Source organism: Symphodus melops (genome assembly GCF_947650265.1).
Source record: "Symphodus melops genome assembly, chromosome: 10".
Classification (NCBI taxonomy): Eukaryota; Metazoa; Chordata; class Actinopteri; order Labriformes; family Labridae; genus Symphodus; species Symphodus melops.
Window position 1 is genome coordinate 27,088,934 of NC_136700.1, and position 18,376 is coordinate 27,107,309.

Here is an 18,376-nt window from a genome sequence, read left to right on the forward strand (position 1 = left end):
TTCAAGCTTCACTGCTATACAAACTAAAAACAGAGAGAGACTGAGAGCTGTTGAGGAAGAGCTTCGTGTGTGTCTTTCTTCAATTTCTGCCAGGATATCAACTTTGTGTTCATCCAAACAAGCCCAGGTTTCACACTGAGTGAGTAGAAATATTTGTATTTGTGTTTATTTGATACCAAATAAACACAAGAATTACTTTATATTGTTAATATGGGCTACATAGTTTCATTTTTTTTAACATTATCGACTGGTGGAGTGCCTTGAGATTTTTTCAATGAAAAAAGTGTTCCTTGGCTCAGAAAAGGTTGAAAAACACTGCACTAGAGGCTGGCTGCAGTTCCTGCAGTGTCCATTAGAGGCTGGCTGCAGTTCCTGGAGTGTCCACTAGAGGCTGGCTGCAGTTCCTGGAGTGTCCACTAGAGGCTGGCTGCAGTTCCTGCAGTGTCCATTAGAGGCTGGCTGCAGTTCCTGGAGTGTCCACTAGAGGCTGGCTGCAGTTCCTGGAGTGTCCACTTGAGGCTGGCTGCAGTTCCTGGAGTGTCCACTAGAGGCTGGCTGCAGTTCCTGGAGTGTCCACTAGAGGCTGGCTGCAGTTCCTGGAGTGTCCACTAGAGGCTGGCTGCAGTTCCTGCAGTGTCCATTAGAGGCTGGCTGCAGTTCCTGGAGTGTCCACTAGAGGCTGGCTGCAGTTCCTGGAGTGTCCACTTGAGGCTGGCTGCAGTTCCTGGAGTGTCCACTAGAGGCTGGCTGCAGTTCCTGCAGTGTCCATTAGAGGCTGGCTGCAGTTCCTGGAGTGTCCACTAGAGGCTGGCTGCAGTTCCTGCAGTGTCCATTAGAGGCTGGCTGCAGTTCCTGGAGTGTCCACTAGAGGCTGGCTGCAGTTCCTGGAGTGTCCACTTGAGGCTGGCTGCAGTTCCTGGAGTGTCCACTAGAGGCTGGCTGCAGTTCCTGCAGTGTCCATTAGAGGCTGGCTGCAGTTCCTGCAGTGTCCATTAGAGGCTGGCTGCAGTTCCTGCAGTGTCCACTAGAGGCTGGCTGCAGTTCCTGGAGTGTCCACTAGAGGCTGGCTGCAGTTCCTGGAGTGTCTCCATCCACACACACTGTACGGGGGAATGTTTTGATGACTCAGCAGTTTTGATTGGATGAAGGATCAGAGTTATTCATAATAAGGCTTTCATACACACACAAGACATTTATTCTTACAGTGTAATGAACAGAAATCGTTGCATCAAGTGTTTTGGAGTTTGATCGAAACAAAAAGTCAAAGTCAGGATCAATGTTCCCTCTAATTTTTCATGTGTCTGGGCATACACACAAGCTCCCTGAGCACACTAAGGACCACTGTGAGCAACATCAGATGTGCACGCTGTGGCCACACACCAGTATCATACCTGTCCAAAACCTTGGATCAAAGCAAGTTACATGGCTTATTAAAAGAATCGAATTACAGCAGCAATTTTCACTAGTTTACTTTTTAAAGTGATTTGACAAACTTTAAAGGAAAAAGACAAAAATCTTGTTGTTCATGAGATGTGTAGTATGTTTTATGTGAAGAGTCTTGCTTGGCCATGTGAAGAGTCTTGCTTTGGCCATGGGAAGAGTCTTGCTTTGGCCATGGGAAGAGTCTTGCTTGGCCATGGGAAGAGTCTTGCTTGGCCATGTGAAGAGTCTTGCTTGGCCATGTGAAGAGTCTTGCTTTGGCCATGGGAAGAGTCTTGCTTTGGCCATGGGAAGAGTCTTGCTTTGGCCATGGGAAGAGTCTTGCTTGGCCATGGGAAGAGTCTTGCTTTGGCCATGGGAAGAGTCTTGCTTTGGCCATGGGAAGAGTCTTGCTTTGGCCATGGGAAGAGTCTTGCTTGGCCATGGGAAGAGTCTTGCTTGGCCATGGGAAGAGTCTTGCTTTGGCCATGGGAAGAGTCTTGCTTTGGCCATGGGAAGAGTCTTGCTTTGGCCATGGGAAGAGTCTTGCTTTGGCCATGGGAAGAGTCTTGCTTTGGCCATGGGAAGAGTCTTGCTTTGGCCATGGGAAGAGTCTTGCTTGGCCATGGGAAGAGTCTTGCTTTGGCCTGGGTGAGGTCCAGTTGTGGCCTGGGTGAGGGTCCTGTTCTGGAAGAAGTGATACATATACACCTTTCAGACATAACATTTTGTTCACATTAAAACATTCACATTTTGCACAATGACGTGTGCTGTAGCTTGTGATACAGTGTAAATTCCTGTAACTCTGTCTGTAAAATATGTAATTACTCAGTTTTTTATTATCATTTCTACTACCCATACATTGTCTAGTAGTAACATAATTTAATGATTAATATCCATAAGTAAAAAATCTTTGTAAATGTCACTAGAATATGCACAAATCTGACTTAAATTTTATCTTATTTTTCACGTCTGTCCTTCTCACTTCTCCAATGGTTGTACACTTTGTCCAGGTTGATGGCTTCGTCTGCTTCTTGCTTTGACTTTATGCGCATCAGCTGGTCCAAATGTGCCACTTCAAGACGATTTCTGTCACCCAGTTTCACCGCTTGTTCTTCTATTTGAACATATTCCGACAGCCATTCCATCTTAAAAGAACCGCATTTCTTTTTCACAATGGCTTGGTGAGTGGATGTGTCGCTGCCCGTTCGTTTCGCCATGATAAGGGGTTAACATTTGCTTATCGTAACTCCACCGCACTGTTGTTAGCTAGCTAACCTGCGTGGCGCGAATGGGCAGGGTTAATATGCAAGCACTGTCAATGATTGGCTGCGTAGCGTAAGTGAACCGAATCATATCATTGGCTGGACACCTGTCACTCACTGAGTTACGTTGCAAAATGGTACAGAAAACAAAATTATTATTGTTTTAATTGATTAGATAAGATTAGGACTAATATTAGATATTAATTAATACGTTTATGTTGAATTTTATTTTATGCGCTGCATAGATTTTCTTGTGCGCTGAGAATGTGCGAGCAGTGCGCGATTGCACAAGCGCGCAGCTTAGAGGGAACATTGCTACTGGATGCCTTAAATTTCCCTCGGGATCAATAAAGTATCTATCTATCTAAATAATAATCTATAAAGGCTGCAGAAGGATGTATTAAATGAGGCTTTTCCGTCTAAACAACAAGTTGGTGTGACAGTGACTAACACATGTAGGACAGGGTCAACACAATACACTTGAGCTTCATATTTATAGATGTAATTATTGATTTATTGATTGATTGCTTTAACACCATTAAAAGTGTCCAGTGTTGCAGGGTGAACCGAAGTGCTCGGAGGAAACCCTGATGTGTAAGCGCTGAGTGTCAAGGTTGGTAAAGAAGTCGATGAGTGGAGGATGTTCACACGTTCCATGGTGGGAGAGCGTCATCTTTATGGTGACGGGGCTTCACGTGGATGTGAGTGATCTGACCCCGTTGATCACAGGATGTGGCGTTAATGTCACTTATCAGAATTAATAAATGACATATAATTGGGTTGTTTGGAGTCTGGTAACTTCTGGATGTTGGCAATTTTTGCGTCTGTAATAGGATGAACGCTGTTGTTTCGCTTGAACACCTTTGTCACACTTCCTGCAACAGTCTGAATGATCGACTTCTTGGTTCCTGACTGTACATGCTTCATTGAGGCTTCAGCTTGACCTCTTTTTAGCTTCTCTATTTCTTCTCTGAGCTGCTTGATGACTACCTCCTGCTCATGGTGGGTCTGCATGAGGAAGTTTCTGTCAGCATCATGTTTTTGATTTATAGAATGCATGTGCTGCTCTTTTCTTTTGATGGTTTTATGCAGATTGGAAATCGTCTTTTCACTGGCCTCCTGCTTTCTTTGGTAAAACGCCATCAGGAACTTTTGGCCCTCTGTGCTGTTTTCTTCCATGCCTACTGTTTTGTCTTTGCTAATGAAGCGCTGATGGAGACCGATGAATGCTTCTTTCAACATGTTTGGCTGATCCAAATGATGCATGCACAAATGTATGTTCACCAGGATGCTCTTGTGTATGGCCTCCACTTTGCGCTTCTCCTCCGTGAGCCGATCCATTTCTGGCTTTATGGTTCTCTCTCTAGATTGCAGGTTTTTAACTTGCTCTCGCAGCTTAATGTTGTCTTTAACTGCTTTTATTTTCTCCTGAATATTTTGTTCGAGATCGGCCTTCATCTGTTCGTTGTCTTCCTCTAGCTGCTCTTTATCTTTGACAGCAGCGTTATATTGGTGTTGTAATACACTGTGCTGTTTTGTTTTATTTGACAGATTGACCTCACACTCTTCTAGTTCACTTTTACGTTCTGTGACATCTTCTTTGAGGATTTTAATTGTGGTATTTCTGTCTGCCATTACTTTGTTTAAAACGTTCACCTTCTCAGACTTTTTTTTTTCCTCGGCCAGTTTCTTTTCCATCTCTTTAATCTTTGTCTCAGCTTTTAGTAGTTCCATCTGACATTTGTCGTTTTTCACAGATACCTTTGCTTTTCTGTCATTTGTCTCTTTCTCTTGTATGACCTGATTCAATCTCTGCACTTCCTTTTTGTGGTTTTTACGCTGTTTCTCAAGCCGCTCCTCACACTCTTTTTCTATTTTCTTTATCTTCAACTCATCTGCGTTCCGCTTCTGTTTGTATTCAGCGAGTCTTCTCATCGTCTCCTGTTCCAACTTTTTGTCATTCTCGTCCAGTTTGACTATTAATTCTTTTTTATGCTTCTTCTTAAGTTCAATTAACTCTTTCTTTCGCTGAGCTTCAGCTTCCTCAGATTTAGTGAACTGCAACAACTTTAATCTTTCATCTTCCTTCTCTCGTTCCTCATTCTCACGGTGAAACACCTCCTGAATATTTGCCAACTTCTCTGCCATGTCGTTACAGGTCTTCTCGCTGATTTTCAATTCTTTCTTCAGCTCCGTTTTCTCCCTCATCAGGGTGGTGATGATTTCCTGGGTTTTCTTATTTTCCTCCTCCAGGTGAGAAATGCGTACGTTTAGTTGTACATTATCTTCTTCCAGGATCTCTCTTTCCTTATCTTTGTTATAGATTAAAGTCTGGAAAGTCCTCTCACTATAGATTCTCGGCTGTTGGGAATCCATTTTTAGGGTGGTTGCCTGAAAGCGTTAACAATCTGTCGATCCTTTCCGTGTACGGGTGAATCAAATTAAGCCGCAGGCCCTAAATCAATGAAAGGGCTTTAGTCTCTGACGTCACGTCTGACGTCACGTCCTTCAACCTTGGATATGAAATTAAAACAACAGTTTGTGACGTTGCATAGTGACGCGTCACGTTCTGTTACGTAAAGTGCATCTCATTCACCGATGGAAAAAAGAAGAAAGCTGTCGTAATTGTGAGAGCCCGATCTTCTCACTGTGAGATAAACATCAGCTGATGTTTCAGCACCACGGACAGCGCTGGATCCTGTGCGTTAAGGCGGGATAGGTGTGTGCGGGTCTTTTTCAAACCGTCCACTTCACCCTAGCCCCGCCCACGACCCCTCCGTTTGCGCGTCCACGCGGAGGGCCCGCCATATTAAGTCCGTCTCAAACCACTTAGCGGGGAGTGATAGTGGGCCATAAAACCCTCCAGCGAGTCTGCACCGAGGCCCACTCGATGATCACGTGTAACGCCTATTGTGTCCGGTCGTCACTGAAGGAGTGACCTGTACTAAAGTCAGTTCAGTGTGTTCGTGTTTGAACAAACTAAAACACTGCTCCAACTAAGACGGACATTTAATATGATCATACAGACGTGAACAACTTCACCTGTTTATTGTTTTAAAGGATCAAATAAAAGCCTCCTCTTCCTCTCTTCCTTCTGTTCACCTGTTTATTTCATTGTATATTTAAAGGGACTGTTACAAAAACTAAAGAATATTAAATCATGTTACAGACAACTTCTCACTGTTATTTATTTATCATTGTTTTACTGTTGATTTCTTTGTAAAACTTAATATCAGCTGTGATGTTCATTTATAGTCTCCTTGTCTGCTTTCATTGAAGACAACCTGTTCTTTGATATTATAATAAATTAAACATTATAAATTACAATAAAGAATGTTGGCTCCATCTGATCGTTTTACTATAAGTCTACGCTAATATAAATTTACTCGATAAAAATAATCTACATAAAGACTTTTACAGGATGTATTACGTACATTAATAATAAGCCGTTCCCCCAGGATGCTGCTGAGTAACCATGGTAACACACACTTCCTGTTTCCACCTGAGAGAGTGAAGTTTGTCCCAAAGCCTGCTGCTGTATTTCTACCCTCCACCTGGATGGAGGGGCCTTCATCCCGCTGTGAGTGTGACGTCACAGAGGGGGGGTGTGTAGGGGTTGGTTTGAAAAAGGCCCCGCTTGTGTAGCCGAGTAAATATTTTTGTTTTAAAATATTTTCCTATTTAATGTTTGTGAACTTTCCCAAAACATGTTTAGAACTGCACAATCACTTTTCCTGTGCGTTTTTTATTTACATGGAGAGTACTGTTGTAAATAGGTTAATTGGTTCCGCATTACCTGTTCTAGGGGGGGGGGGGGGGTTATTTTATGGGACACAAGAACGCACATGCGCGTTGAAGCTGCGCGTTGAAGCTGCGCGTTCCCGCCATAAGAGGGACGGCTTTTGTACTGGTAAGACGTGTGAGATGCTCTCTTCCATTGTTTAAGCTAGCGAGTATAAAAAAGCTGTTTATTCTGTTTTAAACTGCACAAAGATGTAGCGTGAACTTATCGTAAGTTTGTTTATGACTTTTGAAGTTCGTTTTGTCCGATGGAAGTGACGCTAAACTATGATAAAAACGTCGGACATTTTGCCTCATTTGCATATTTTCGCTCGCTGCAGGGAGAGAGACCTTACTGCTGTCCGTGTGTACGTGTGACATGTGCCCTCTTGCTACGTTACAGAAAATAAACGTGTTGATCCTGATGCCTGCCTGAGTGTTCGCCTTCATGAATGCCAGCGTCCATCTTAAGTCTGCTACAAGTTCATCCAGTTTTTGGTTTTTGTTTTCTGGAGAGGAAGACCCGCCCACATCCATCAATTCAAATCTCAGCTTTTTAACAAATACACAAATAAATGATTTCAAAATAAATGTTACGAGAATTTTTAAAAGCAAAGAACATAAATATAAAAATATCCTGTTGTTCGACCAGGAAGGAGAGCACACCAGCCAGGAGGGAGTAATGTCCAGTGTGTTCCTGACAGTGAGCTCACACGAAAACAGCATGAAGATGGGGAGCTAGCTTACTGATGCGGTTTGTCATCGCACCCAGTTTGGTGGACGGCTCAAAGACACCCGGTGAGTCCCGTGAATACTCGAGTGAGTGAATAAGATGCCCCCCAAAAGAACGAATATGGAGGAAGAGCTTGAGGTCATTAAGAAGTCACTAAATAAAGTACTGGAGCAAACGGACATGATCGCAAAACAACAAACATCTATACTGGAGCTAATGGAAGAAATCAAAGCTTTAAGGACTATAAACGAGGAAAAGGACAGAAGGATTCTAACTCCAGAAAGTCGTCTTGCAGATCTTGAACAGTACACAAGAATGAACAACGTAATAATCACGGGTTTGAATCTAAAGCCTCAATCATATGCAAGATCAGTCACAGCAGGAGAAGAACACTCGGAGATGGTCCAGGATTCAGTGGAGCAACAGGTTGTGTCCTTTCTCAACACAAAAGGCATCAGTGTTGACAAGGAGGACATTGAGGCTTGTCACCCGCTATCCAGGAAGAACCAACGCCCTTATGAGTCACATGTTTATGCACTCATAAGGTGCATAAACATAAACACAAACATAAACATTGAGGATCTAAACACGATGCGTGTTCTGCGTGTCGGCAGGGGCGGCGCTGCTCGGGGGGGTTAAAACATAGAGCTGCAGTTCCTCCAGTGTCCACACGAGGCTGTCTCCAGAGTTAGTGATGTTCAGCTCCTCTGTGACAGAGTCAATGTTTAACCCACCTGCAGGCCGAGTCTCACCTGCTGCACATTCTTTATTACCTGAGTGAACCTTTGTCCCGTCACAGCGTCTCTGTGTGAGCAGGAACACACACAAACACACACACACACACACACACACTCAGGACTCCAAGAGTTTCAAAACAGGTAAGCTCGCTCGCTCTCTCTCTCTCTCTCTCTCTCTCTCTCTCTCTCTCTCTCTCTCTCTCTCTCTCTCTCTCCTTCACATCATTTCAATATTCAAATGTAAACTGCTGTTAAATGTAAATACAGATCCTTGTAGCTCCAGTCGTCACTCTACGGACTCAAAGTCTTTCTGCTTGATCGTCTGCTTCATGTTTAACCCGTCACGGTGAGTCTGTGCAGCTTCACACTTCTTTCCTGAGGAGAGTTCAATGTTTGTGTCACTGCTCTGCTCCGATCCTAAAACATGAAGCCAAAGCTGCCGTTCCTCCAGTGTCCACTAGAGTCTGTCTCCTGCAGTGACTCAGTCTCCATAGAGCTCTATGTTTAAATGTCCAACTTTACAGCTGCAGTTCCTCCAGTGACCACTAGAGTCTGTCTCCTGCAGTGAGTCAGTCTCCATAGAGCTCTATGTTAAAATGTCCAACTTTACAGCTGCAGTTCCTCCAGTGACCACTAGAGTCTGTCTCCTGCAGTGAGTCAGTCTCCATAGAGCTCTATGTTAAAATGTCCAACTTTACAGCTGCAGTTCCTCCAGTGTCCACTAGAGTCTGTCTCCTGCAGTGAGTCAGTCTCCATAGAGCTCTATGTTAAAATGTCCAACTTTACAGCTGCAGTTCCTCCAGTGACCACTAGAGTCTGTCTCCTGCAGTGAGTCAGTCTCCATAGAGCTCTATGTTAAAATGTCCAACTTTACAGCTGCAGTTCCTCCAGTGTCCACTAGAGTCTGTCTCCTGCAGTGAGTCAGTCTCCATAGAGCTCTATGTTAAAATGTCCAACTTTACAGCTGCAGTTCCCCCAGTGTCCACTAGAGTCTGTCTCCTGCAGTGAGTCAGTCTCCATAGAGCTCTATGTTAAAATGTCCAACTTTACAGCTGCAGTTCCTCCAGTGTCCACTAGAGTCTGTCTCCTGCAGTGAGTCAGTCTCCATAGAGCTCAATGTTAAAATGTCCAACTTTACAGCTGCAGTTCCCCCAGTGTCCACTAGAGTCTGTCTCCTGCAGTGAGTCAGTCTCCATAGAGCTCTATGTTAAAATGTCCAACATTACAGCTGCAGTTCCTCCAGTGTCCACTAGAGTCTGTCTCCTGCAGTGAGTCAGTCTCCATAGAGCTCTATGTTAAAATGTCCAACTTTACAGCTGCAGTTCCTCCAGTGTCCACTAGAGTCTGTCTCCTGCAGTGAGTCAGACCCAGTCGGTGCTAAGGTCTTTGTAGGTAGATGATGTCCCTCTGATGTACTGTTAGTAATATTTTATTATATTTGATCATTAGTCACATTAATGCGTCTGTGCTTGTCTTTGTGGATTGACAGTTCCACCTCTTCCTCTCCTCAGACCTGCCCACATCTCATCGTAAACGTCCGTGACGCCATGGAGGTCACACGGTGAGTCTGAGCACTTGTTGCCTCTGTGAGTCCTGTGACCACAGGTGAACATCAGCTTGAAGCCTCCCTGGTTCAATAACTCAGAGTCGCTTTATTGTGAACTTCTTTGAAGTTTTGTGTTTTGGTGTAAAAAAAGAGTAGGGAGTAAGACGATCTCAAACAGCGTCCTCTGATCCATCATGTTTGATATATAGATTACCTGTAGGGTCCGAGAGCTGAGGTCAGACTGACCCCAGGATTAACATTTAAATAAAGTTTATTATTATTTAGAGTTTAAACATTTGACGACTCAGCTGATTGTAAATTGTTCTTCACATTTCATGTTCTTGAAAATTTAGTAATTAAAATATTTAATTTCACAATAAAAGCATAGATGTGTAATATGTTCACCAACGTGTTTCTCCCTTAATCAGCTTTACCTTCAATCCAAAGGAGGGCATCGATAATCCAGCTCTGGTGATCTCTGATGACCCAGGTAAGGTCTGGGTCCTTGTGGACCTCACTTTCTTAAAATCCTCGTCGCTGTGTTTTTGACCTCCACATGTTCTGCAGAGCCCGATCAGACTCTGGTGCCCAGACTGTGTCAGCTGAAGCGTGTCGACGGGCAGAGCTTCGGTTTCTACCTAAGAACGGACCGGAGCGGCGGGGCCTTAGAGGTCAGAAATGTGCAGCCTTGGAGTCCTGCAGAACACGGCGGCCTCCGAGACGGAGACCGGCTGCTGCAAGTGAACGAGGAATCTGTGGAAAACAGAGACTTCAGCAGGGTGAGGGTCCAGAATCAGGTAGATCCCTGGGTCCAGACCTGTCTCTCAAAGAGGCCACACCCCCATTTCCACATCACTTTAAGCCTTACTGTAATGTTAACAGTTGAGTCATATTTAAGGCCACGCCCCTAATTCTACAGAAGAGAAGAACACTTCATTTCGTGTGTTTTGATCTGAGACAGTCAGAAGGTCAAAAGGTCGGAGGGCCAAAAGCCCGAGGCCTTGATCCTCCAGAGTCTTTCTTCTTCTCTGCTTTATTTGCGGTTGAATGAAAGGTCAACACTCTGAAGTGCAGTTCACCTGGTCCTGCCCTTTACCACCACGCCTCTCTGTGTGTACCTGACAGGTGGTGAGGAAGATCCAGTCATGTGGCCTCCACCTGTTCCTCCTGGTGTTGGGGGGCGACGAGTATGAACAGGTGAAGCCTAAACCCTACCCCCATCAGATTTAAAGAGTGAAGCAGCAGAGGGATCTCGTGCTTTGTTTTCAAAGACCTGAGCGTGCCGCTGTCTCCGTCCTGCAGGCGCGCTCTCTCCGTGTGGACATGCAGATGCTGGTTAAAGCCTCAAAGAGGGACGGCTGGTCCAGACCCAGACTGTGTCACATCAGCAGGCACCCTGAGCTGGGCCTGGGGATGTCTGTGGCGTCAGTGCAAGGTACCAGCGATGTGTTCCCCTCATATTCACAGCTCAACAGGTTGAGATGACGCTGATCATTCACCTGCCTCAGATTTACGGACGCATCAAACACGTGCAGGTTTGAGTTTCCATCTCTGGACCCGTCGGGCTCCTCATGTTTCTGATGAACTCCCAGAAAAAGCACAACGTTGTGTAATGTGTGTTCAGGGCAGAAGGGGCGGTTCTCTGTCAGCACCGTGTGTGACGGCCCCGCAGAGGAAGCAGGTGTCAGAACCGGAGACAGACTGATCTGGATCAACGGGTTGAAGACTTCACTGCTCACACACTCGTCTCTGAGCAGAATGGTACGCACACACACTCCTCAGTCGAACATGCGTGTGTCAGACTGACACTTTGAATGAGCTCTGCCTTGTGATTGGTTGTCAGGTGAATAAGGGCGGGGCCTCTGTGGCGGTGCTGGTCATCGACAGTGAGAGTGAGAGCTGTTATGTCAGGAGGAAGGTGCCCGTCCTGCCGGTGCTGTCCGAGTGCTGCAGCCTCCCTCACACCGCCAAAACCATGAGCCTGCAGAAAGGACCGGATGGATACGGCTTCCTGCTGAGGCAAGAGAGGCTGACAGGAAGTCGACGCATCGGTGAGAAACACACACACACACACACACACACACACACACACACACACACAGTGTGTGGAGTCCTGCTATTTAAAGCAGAAGACCTCCGACTCTCTCTCTCTCTCAGTCTGTGTTTTGTTTCGTTAAATATGGATTATTAAGTTTACAGAGGTTTGTTTTGAAACACGCGATGTCCATCAGACATGTTGACATGTTGACTTTGGACTCCAGCCGTACTGACCAGCTGATTTAAAGCCTCTAAACGTGTCTTCCTGTGTGATCTGGTACTGGTCCAGTGCATGTGCTCAGAGAGGTGGATGCTGGGAGTCCAGCAGAGGGGGAGGGGATGGAGGACGGAGACCTCCTCCTGGCTGTGAACGGGGAACCTGTGGAGTCTGCGGAGCATGAGGACATTGTGAGAAAGATCCGACGGAGCGGTGATAAAGTGGTCCTCACGTGCGTCTCTTCACCTGGTAGAGAGTTCTTCAGACAGGTGAGAACAGGTGATGTGACAGGACTCAAACAGATCCTGGATCAGGACTTGATCTGCTCCTTGACCTGTGTCCCTGCAGCTCGGCGTCTCGCCTCTTTTCTTCCACCCTGAGTTTATAGACTGGGACGACAAACGGCAGCCGGCGTGTCACCGTGCAGAGGAGCACAGAGACCCTGAGGGGGGTCAGAGTGTGGGGCCGAGCTCAGGTGTCCCCCTCAGGTGTGACTTTGATCCCATGGTATGATCCTATCCTCCATCCAGACCCAATCCTCACCCTGTTAGACACTCACAGGCCTGAATCACACACATGCACAAGCAGGACCTGTGGACGTGAGGAAACACCCCCTGACCTGGTGGGGCTTCGGTGCCTTGCTCACGGGCAGGTATTGCTCGAGAACTTCCATATTTTGGTCCACATTGGGACTTGAACTGGCAACCCTCCCGTTGCCAACCCGACTGAGCTACTGCCGCCGTGTGTGTGTGTGTGTGTGTGTGTGTGTGTGTGTGTGTGTGTGTGTGTGTGTGTGTCACGTTAGCTCGGCGATCGAGGTGCAGACGCTTGATTTAAAACACCCGCCTGCTCACCGATGAGCACGCCGGATTAAAGGCGGGTACATTGACGCCTACACCGGGTGCATGTGGGCGTGGCCTTCTTCAGTAATACTTTGATCATTTCGTAGACTTGAGTGCGTCTCTTGTTTTGTGTTTCAGACGTCACAGAGATCAGCGGACGCTTTTTTGTGATCCGAACAGGACGGAGCAGAAACATCGTGAGTGAGGAGGAGATCACCGTCCTGTTTTTATGAATCTGAGGACAGGGTGGACCACACTTCACCTGACCCTGAACTACAACAGGCCCTGATTGGTTAAGTCTGGTTCAGTCTGGTTTGAAGATGATTTACTTTAATGATCCCTGAAGGGAAATTAGGTGTTTACACTCCGAGTGAGGGAGCGGCCCCCCGGCAGGCGCTCCTGAGCTGGTTGGAGGAGGGGTTGAGTGTCTTGCCCGAGGACACATCGGACACGTTGCTCACCGGAGCTGAGGATCGAACCCTCGTCCTCCGATTGAGAGATGACACTAAACACTGAGCCACAGCTGCCCCGATTTAGTCCGGTTGGGTTCAGTCCGGTTTGGTTCAGTCCGGTTGGGTTCAGTCCGGTTTGGTTCAGTCCGGTTTGGTTCAGTCCGGTTGGGTTCAGTCCGGTTGGGTTCAGTCCGGTTTGGTTCAGTCCGGTTTGGTACTGCGAACCCTGATTTTCTTTGTGTCATGAGCCCATTGTACCCTTGGTAGGCAGAGTGTAGGCTGGATAGCGACAGTGGCTTCATAACGTAATAGTGTGACATCACAGCAGTGCACCACGGTGTAGCCTGCCACAAATTCCATGAAGAAGAAGAAGAACGTGACAGTAAAATAAAGGCAACATCTTTTTCTTTTCATCTTTGTAGAAAAGCCTTCTGCTAATTTCACTTTTAGATGTTTAATGTTTTAACTAGTCTTTTATTCTTTTTAAACTTTGTAGCATTTTGAGAATCACGAATGTAAAGTGCTTTACAAATAAACTGTATTATTATTATTATTATTATTACAACAGAGGTCATTTATGGGGGCGGAGCTACACACTGACGTTAGTCACAGACACAAAAACAGCCTTAAAATGACTCCAATCAGGGGCCTGTTGTCTGGCTCCGCCCTTCAGGTTCGGATCGGGACACCTGGCATCCCAACAGAAGGGGAGCAAAAGAGTCGGACGGTATGGATCGGTTATTTGCTACCAAACTTTTGATTGTAGAAATGCCAGTAAATGCTAAGTGAAGCGAGCCGGACTGAAGCAGACCAGTAAGAGCGTGACCGGACTTACCTGAGATGGAAACAGCGTTTAATAGATGCATCTGTGTACGGTTTGTGTTTATATATGTTTTATTCAAATTACAGTTCATCTGATGAAAACTTCAAATATACAAACATGGTTTAGGACAGCAGACCGAGTTCAGTCGTTGCTGCGTGGGCGCTCCTCTTTCATAAAGTTTCTCAGGTTTGATTAGAACTCGAAAGTTCTCCAGAAAATAATGAAAATAACAAAAATAACTTTAAATAATTTGATTCAAGTAACGTCATCCCAACACAATCAAAAAAACCCAAATTATCTACAAAGAGTTCAAACGGGCGACTTGGAGGGAGAGCGACAGCTTCAGCCGCTGCTGGCTGCGTTCATTCCTGAGAAAAGGTGCGATAAACTGCCACCTGCGCGTGTTCGGTTCGAGACCTGTGAATGGCTGAAAAGTAGTTTCATTTCTAACCCTGTGCAGTTACTCATCCCAATGGATGGACTGCCATGTGTCACATGACAGACATATAACGTCACATTCAAGTCATTCTGGGTACGGCGGCCCAAGAGGAGCTAAATGTTTTAACAGAAATGTGAAACCAATAGAAGAAGTAATAAATCAACTGTTTGAAAGTTCTTTTTATTAGTCCATTCATTGTACGTCTGAGTAGATTAATTAAAAGGTCACCTGCATTCTTCCTGGTGTCCAGCAGGGGGCAGAATCAGTCTGATTGTTCAAAAGTCTCTGATTAAATTCATTAAAAAAAAAAAAGTTGTATTCTCTGGTCTCAAGATTTCTTCAACACAGCATGATGTCCATTAACTTAATTATGACCCAATTAGAGTAACAGAGACTACAAAGAGTTAGGGAAAGGGCGACCTGTCACTGTCAGCTTGCTACCATGGTAACTATCAATGTTTTGTTCAGGGTCTGATTGGACTGAAGGAAGATCCGAGGGGATGACTGTTCGTGATTTCAGAGTAAATGACCATATTTGGAGAAGGGGGAGGAGCTGGAGAGGAGCGAGGCTGCAGGTCCAAATTCACCCAGTAGATAGATAGATGGATACTTTATTGATCCCGAGGGAAATTCAAGAAATTGAACATTCAAGTAGGGGCTGAGCAAAGACTAGGGGGTAAGTCCAAAGAGGGGTCCAAGATTCTGGGTCCCATCCTCTAATCAGCAGGGGGGGGGGGGGGGGGTGAAGGAGCAGCCAGTCAGGAACAAACAAAAACAACTTTGATCTCTTTTCACACTTTTTATGAATTTATATTTTAGGACTTGAAGACAAGCGTTGTCTTTCGGTTTGTAGAATTAGTTTCTTGCAGGCGTCAGTTCAGTTTTTATTCTGAGTTGATTTATTTCAAATCTGAATGTGTGAGAATGAAATGCAGCACGATCAGAAAATAGGAGATTTTAAAATGTGATCTTTGAACACAGCCGTTCAGGGCTGAAACTCTCCCTCCACGCCACGTGAGTTATCAAAGACTAACAGTCAGGGAACACTTGGCGGAGGACAAGGATACAAACGTCTGATCGAAGCCTCAGGTAAACGCTGCACACCGCTGAGAGAAAGAGCTGCAGGGAGACTAGGGAGTCCTAGGAGGGCCAAAAAACTGAACTGAACTGAACTGTGAGAAGAGAGACGGACAAAAAAAAAATCAATATCAGAGGTATGAAAATCATTCTGTTGGTTTTGGTTCTGTAGGCAGAAAGTCACATTGAATATTTTCACTTCATCCAGTTTGTTTTCTGGAGAGGAAGACCCGCCCACATCCATCAATTCAAATCTCAGCTTTTTAACAAATGCACAAATAAATGATTTCAAAATAAATGTTACGAGAATTTTTAAATGTAAAGAAAAAAATATAAAACTAAGTCACAAGGTACAGAAGCCTGGAGAGGACAAACATATATTATCATTTATATTTCATATTGTTTTTAATTCAGTGTCCCGGGGTGATCACCACGTTCAGATGTTTGTCCCTCTAAGGCTTCCTTACTTTAATATTTTATAACTATTCATTTATTGGTGTCTTTTCAAAGCCACATTCATCTTCTCATTCTTCTTACACAAGTTTTTATTTTGTCCCTCCTGTGACTCCGTACAGGAAGTATGATGGATCCTTTCAGTATAAAAGCATGAATTGACATTCGTCTTTCTTTAAGTGGATCCCCATAGGTAGTGAGAAACTAAGGGGGTAAACAAAGCTCCGGAGGTAGAGACCAACACGCTGAGTCCTTTATATACATATTAACACAGTGCTCCTGCGATCCCATCATCGCAGCCTACAACAATAACCTCTGACCCCTGCTGCTCAGACTGATCTGTAACCGTGCTGACGCTACGCAGACTCAGCACACGCTCTGCTGCCCTCTACAGACGGTACAAGTAATAAAGTATATACATTTTTTCTGAACAAAAAAAAGAAAAGAACTTCACAGCCTTAGAAGTGTTTACAGTGTTTCTGTGGTGTAGCTCTGCTTCTCTAACATATACACACTGTGAGGAGAACGCCACCAGGACCCCTAAAGTCTGACAGGTGAACCTTAGAGTCCAACAGGTGAACCTTAGAGTCCAACAGGTGAACCTTAGAGACCAACAGGTGAACCTTAGAGTCCAACAGGTGAACCTTAGAGTCCAACAGGTGAACCTTAGAGTCCAACAGGTGAACCTTAGAGTCCAACAGGTGAACCATAAAGTCCAACAGGTGAACCATAAAGTCCGACAGGTGAACTTTAGAGACCGACAGGTGAACCTTAGAGTCCGACAGGTGAACCTTAAAGTCCGACAGGTGAACCTTAGAGTCCGACAGGTGAACCTTAGAGTCCAACAGGTGAACCATAAAGTCCAATTTGTGAACCTTAAAGTCCAACAGGTGAACCATAAAGTCCAACACGTGAACCATAAAGTCCAACAGGTGAACCTTAGAGACCAACAGGTGAACCATAAAGTCCAACAGGTGAACCATAAAGTCCAACAGGTGAACCTTAGAGTCCAACAGGTGAACCTTAGAGTCCAACAGGTGAACCATAAAGTCCAACAGGTGAACCATAAAGTCCAACAGGTGAACCTTAGAGTCCAACAGGTGAACCTTAAAGTCCAACAGGTGAACCTTAGAGTCCAACAGGTGAACCTTAAAGTCCAACAGGTGAACCTTAGAGTCCAACAGGTGAACCATAAAGTCCAACAGGTGAACCTTAGAGTCCAACAGGTGAACCTTAGAGTCCAACAGGTAAACCTTAGAGTCCAACAGGTGAACCTTAGAGTCCAACAGGTGAACCTTAGAGTCCAACAGGTGAACCTTAAAGTCCAACAGGTGAACCTTAGAGTCCAACAGGTGAACCTTAAAGTCCAACAGGTGAACCTTAGAGTCCAACAGGTGAACCATAAAGTCCAACAGGTGAACCTTAGAGTCCAACAGGTGAACCTTAGAGTCCAACAGGTAAACCTTAGAGTCCAACAGGTGAACCTTAGAGTCCAACAGGTGAACCTTAGAGTCCAACAGGTGAACCTTAAAGTCCAACAGGTGAACCTTAGAGTCCAACAGGTGAACCATAAAGTCCAACAGGTGAACCTTAGAGTCCAACAGGTGAACCTTAGAGTCCAACAGGTGAACCTTAGAGTCCAACAGGTAAACCTTAGAGTCCAACAGGTGAACCTTAGAGTCCAACAGGTGAACCTTAGAGTCCAACAGGTGAACCATAAAGTCCAACAGGTGAACCATAAAGTCCAACAGGTGAACCTTAGAGTCCAACAGGTGAACCTTAGAGTCCAACAGGTGAACCTTAGAGTCCAACAGGTGAACCTTAGAGTCCAACAGGTGAACCTTAGAGTCCAACAGGTGAACCTTAAAGTCCAACAGGTGAACCTTAGAGTCTGACAGGTGAACCTTAGAGTCCAACAGGTGAACCTTAGAGTCTGACAGGTGAACCTTAGAGTCTGACAGGTGAACACTAATTAATGTTAATGATGACAACAGACAGCAGGAAGATCCTCAGAGCAAAATGTTGCTCCCAGCTCGAAGTATCATGGCCGCTCACAGGAAGCATGAGAGGAGCTCTTCTTTTTGTCGCTTGAACAGAATCAGAGATCAAATTAAATTCATCTTCGTGTCTCATGTTAGTGGGAATCCAAACCTTTAGTCAGTGTCACAAACTTAAAACAGTTTGTCGTCCTTTCTGGAGACGCTTCACCTTTTCCACGTTAGCCGAGCGACGTAGGTTAAAATATGACAACACATTTAACTTGAGTACTCTTATAGGGGAGCCTTCAGCTTTCATGGGGTTCTATAAAACCTAAACACTCCAAGCTCTAGTCCAAGTCCTTGATGCTAAAACGGGGTCTTTTAATTAATGAAGGCAAACTGCTGCAAACTGCCTGAATTGTACAAACACATTGGTAACATGTCAGTGCTAAAAAGTTAACAATGTCTCTTTGTACTATCAACGTTGCTCGCTCTAACACTCTCTCTCTTTGGGTCTAAAATATAAGTGAAGATAAAGCTTCAGTACTTTTCAAACAATTGATATCTTACCATTTAA

The 18,376-nt window shown here is 45.1% G+C and overlaps 1 protein-coding gene across 1 annotated transcript; it reads left to right on the forward strand.

Moving 5' to 3' along the window:
• Positions 1-7,872: 7,872 nt before the first annotated feature.
• Positions 7,873-12,247, forward strand: LOC306830573 (Na(+)/H(+) exchange regulatory cofactor NHE-RF3-like; the record flags this gene model as incomplete). The annotated part of the gene is made up of 10 exons (XM_079354145.1): positions 7,873-8,075; positions 9,446-9,495; positions 9,909-9,970; positions 10,048-10,277; positions 10,606-10,677; positions 10,783-10,915; positions 11,105-11,241; positions 11,324-11,531; positions 11,807-12,003; positions 12,083-12,247. The coding sequence occupies exons 2-10, from the start codon at positions 9,482-9,484 to the stop codon at positions 12,245-12,247; spliced, it is 1,218 nt and encodes a 405-aa protein (XP_079210271.1). The 5' UTR covers positions 7,873-8,075; positions 9,446-9,481.
• Positions 12,248-18,376: the final 6,129 nt, after the last annotated feature.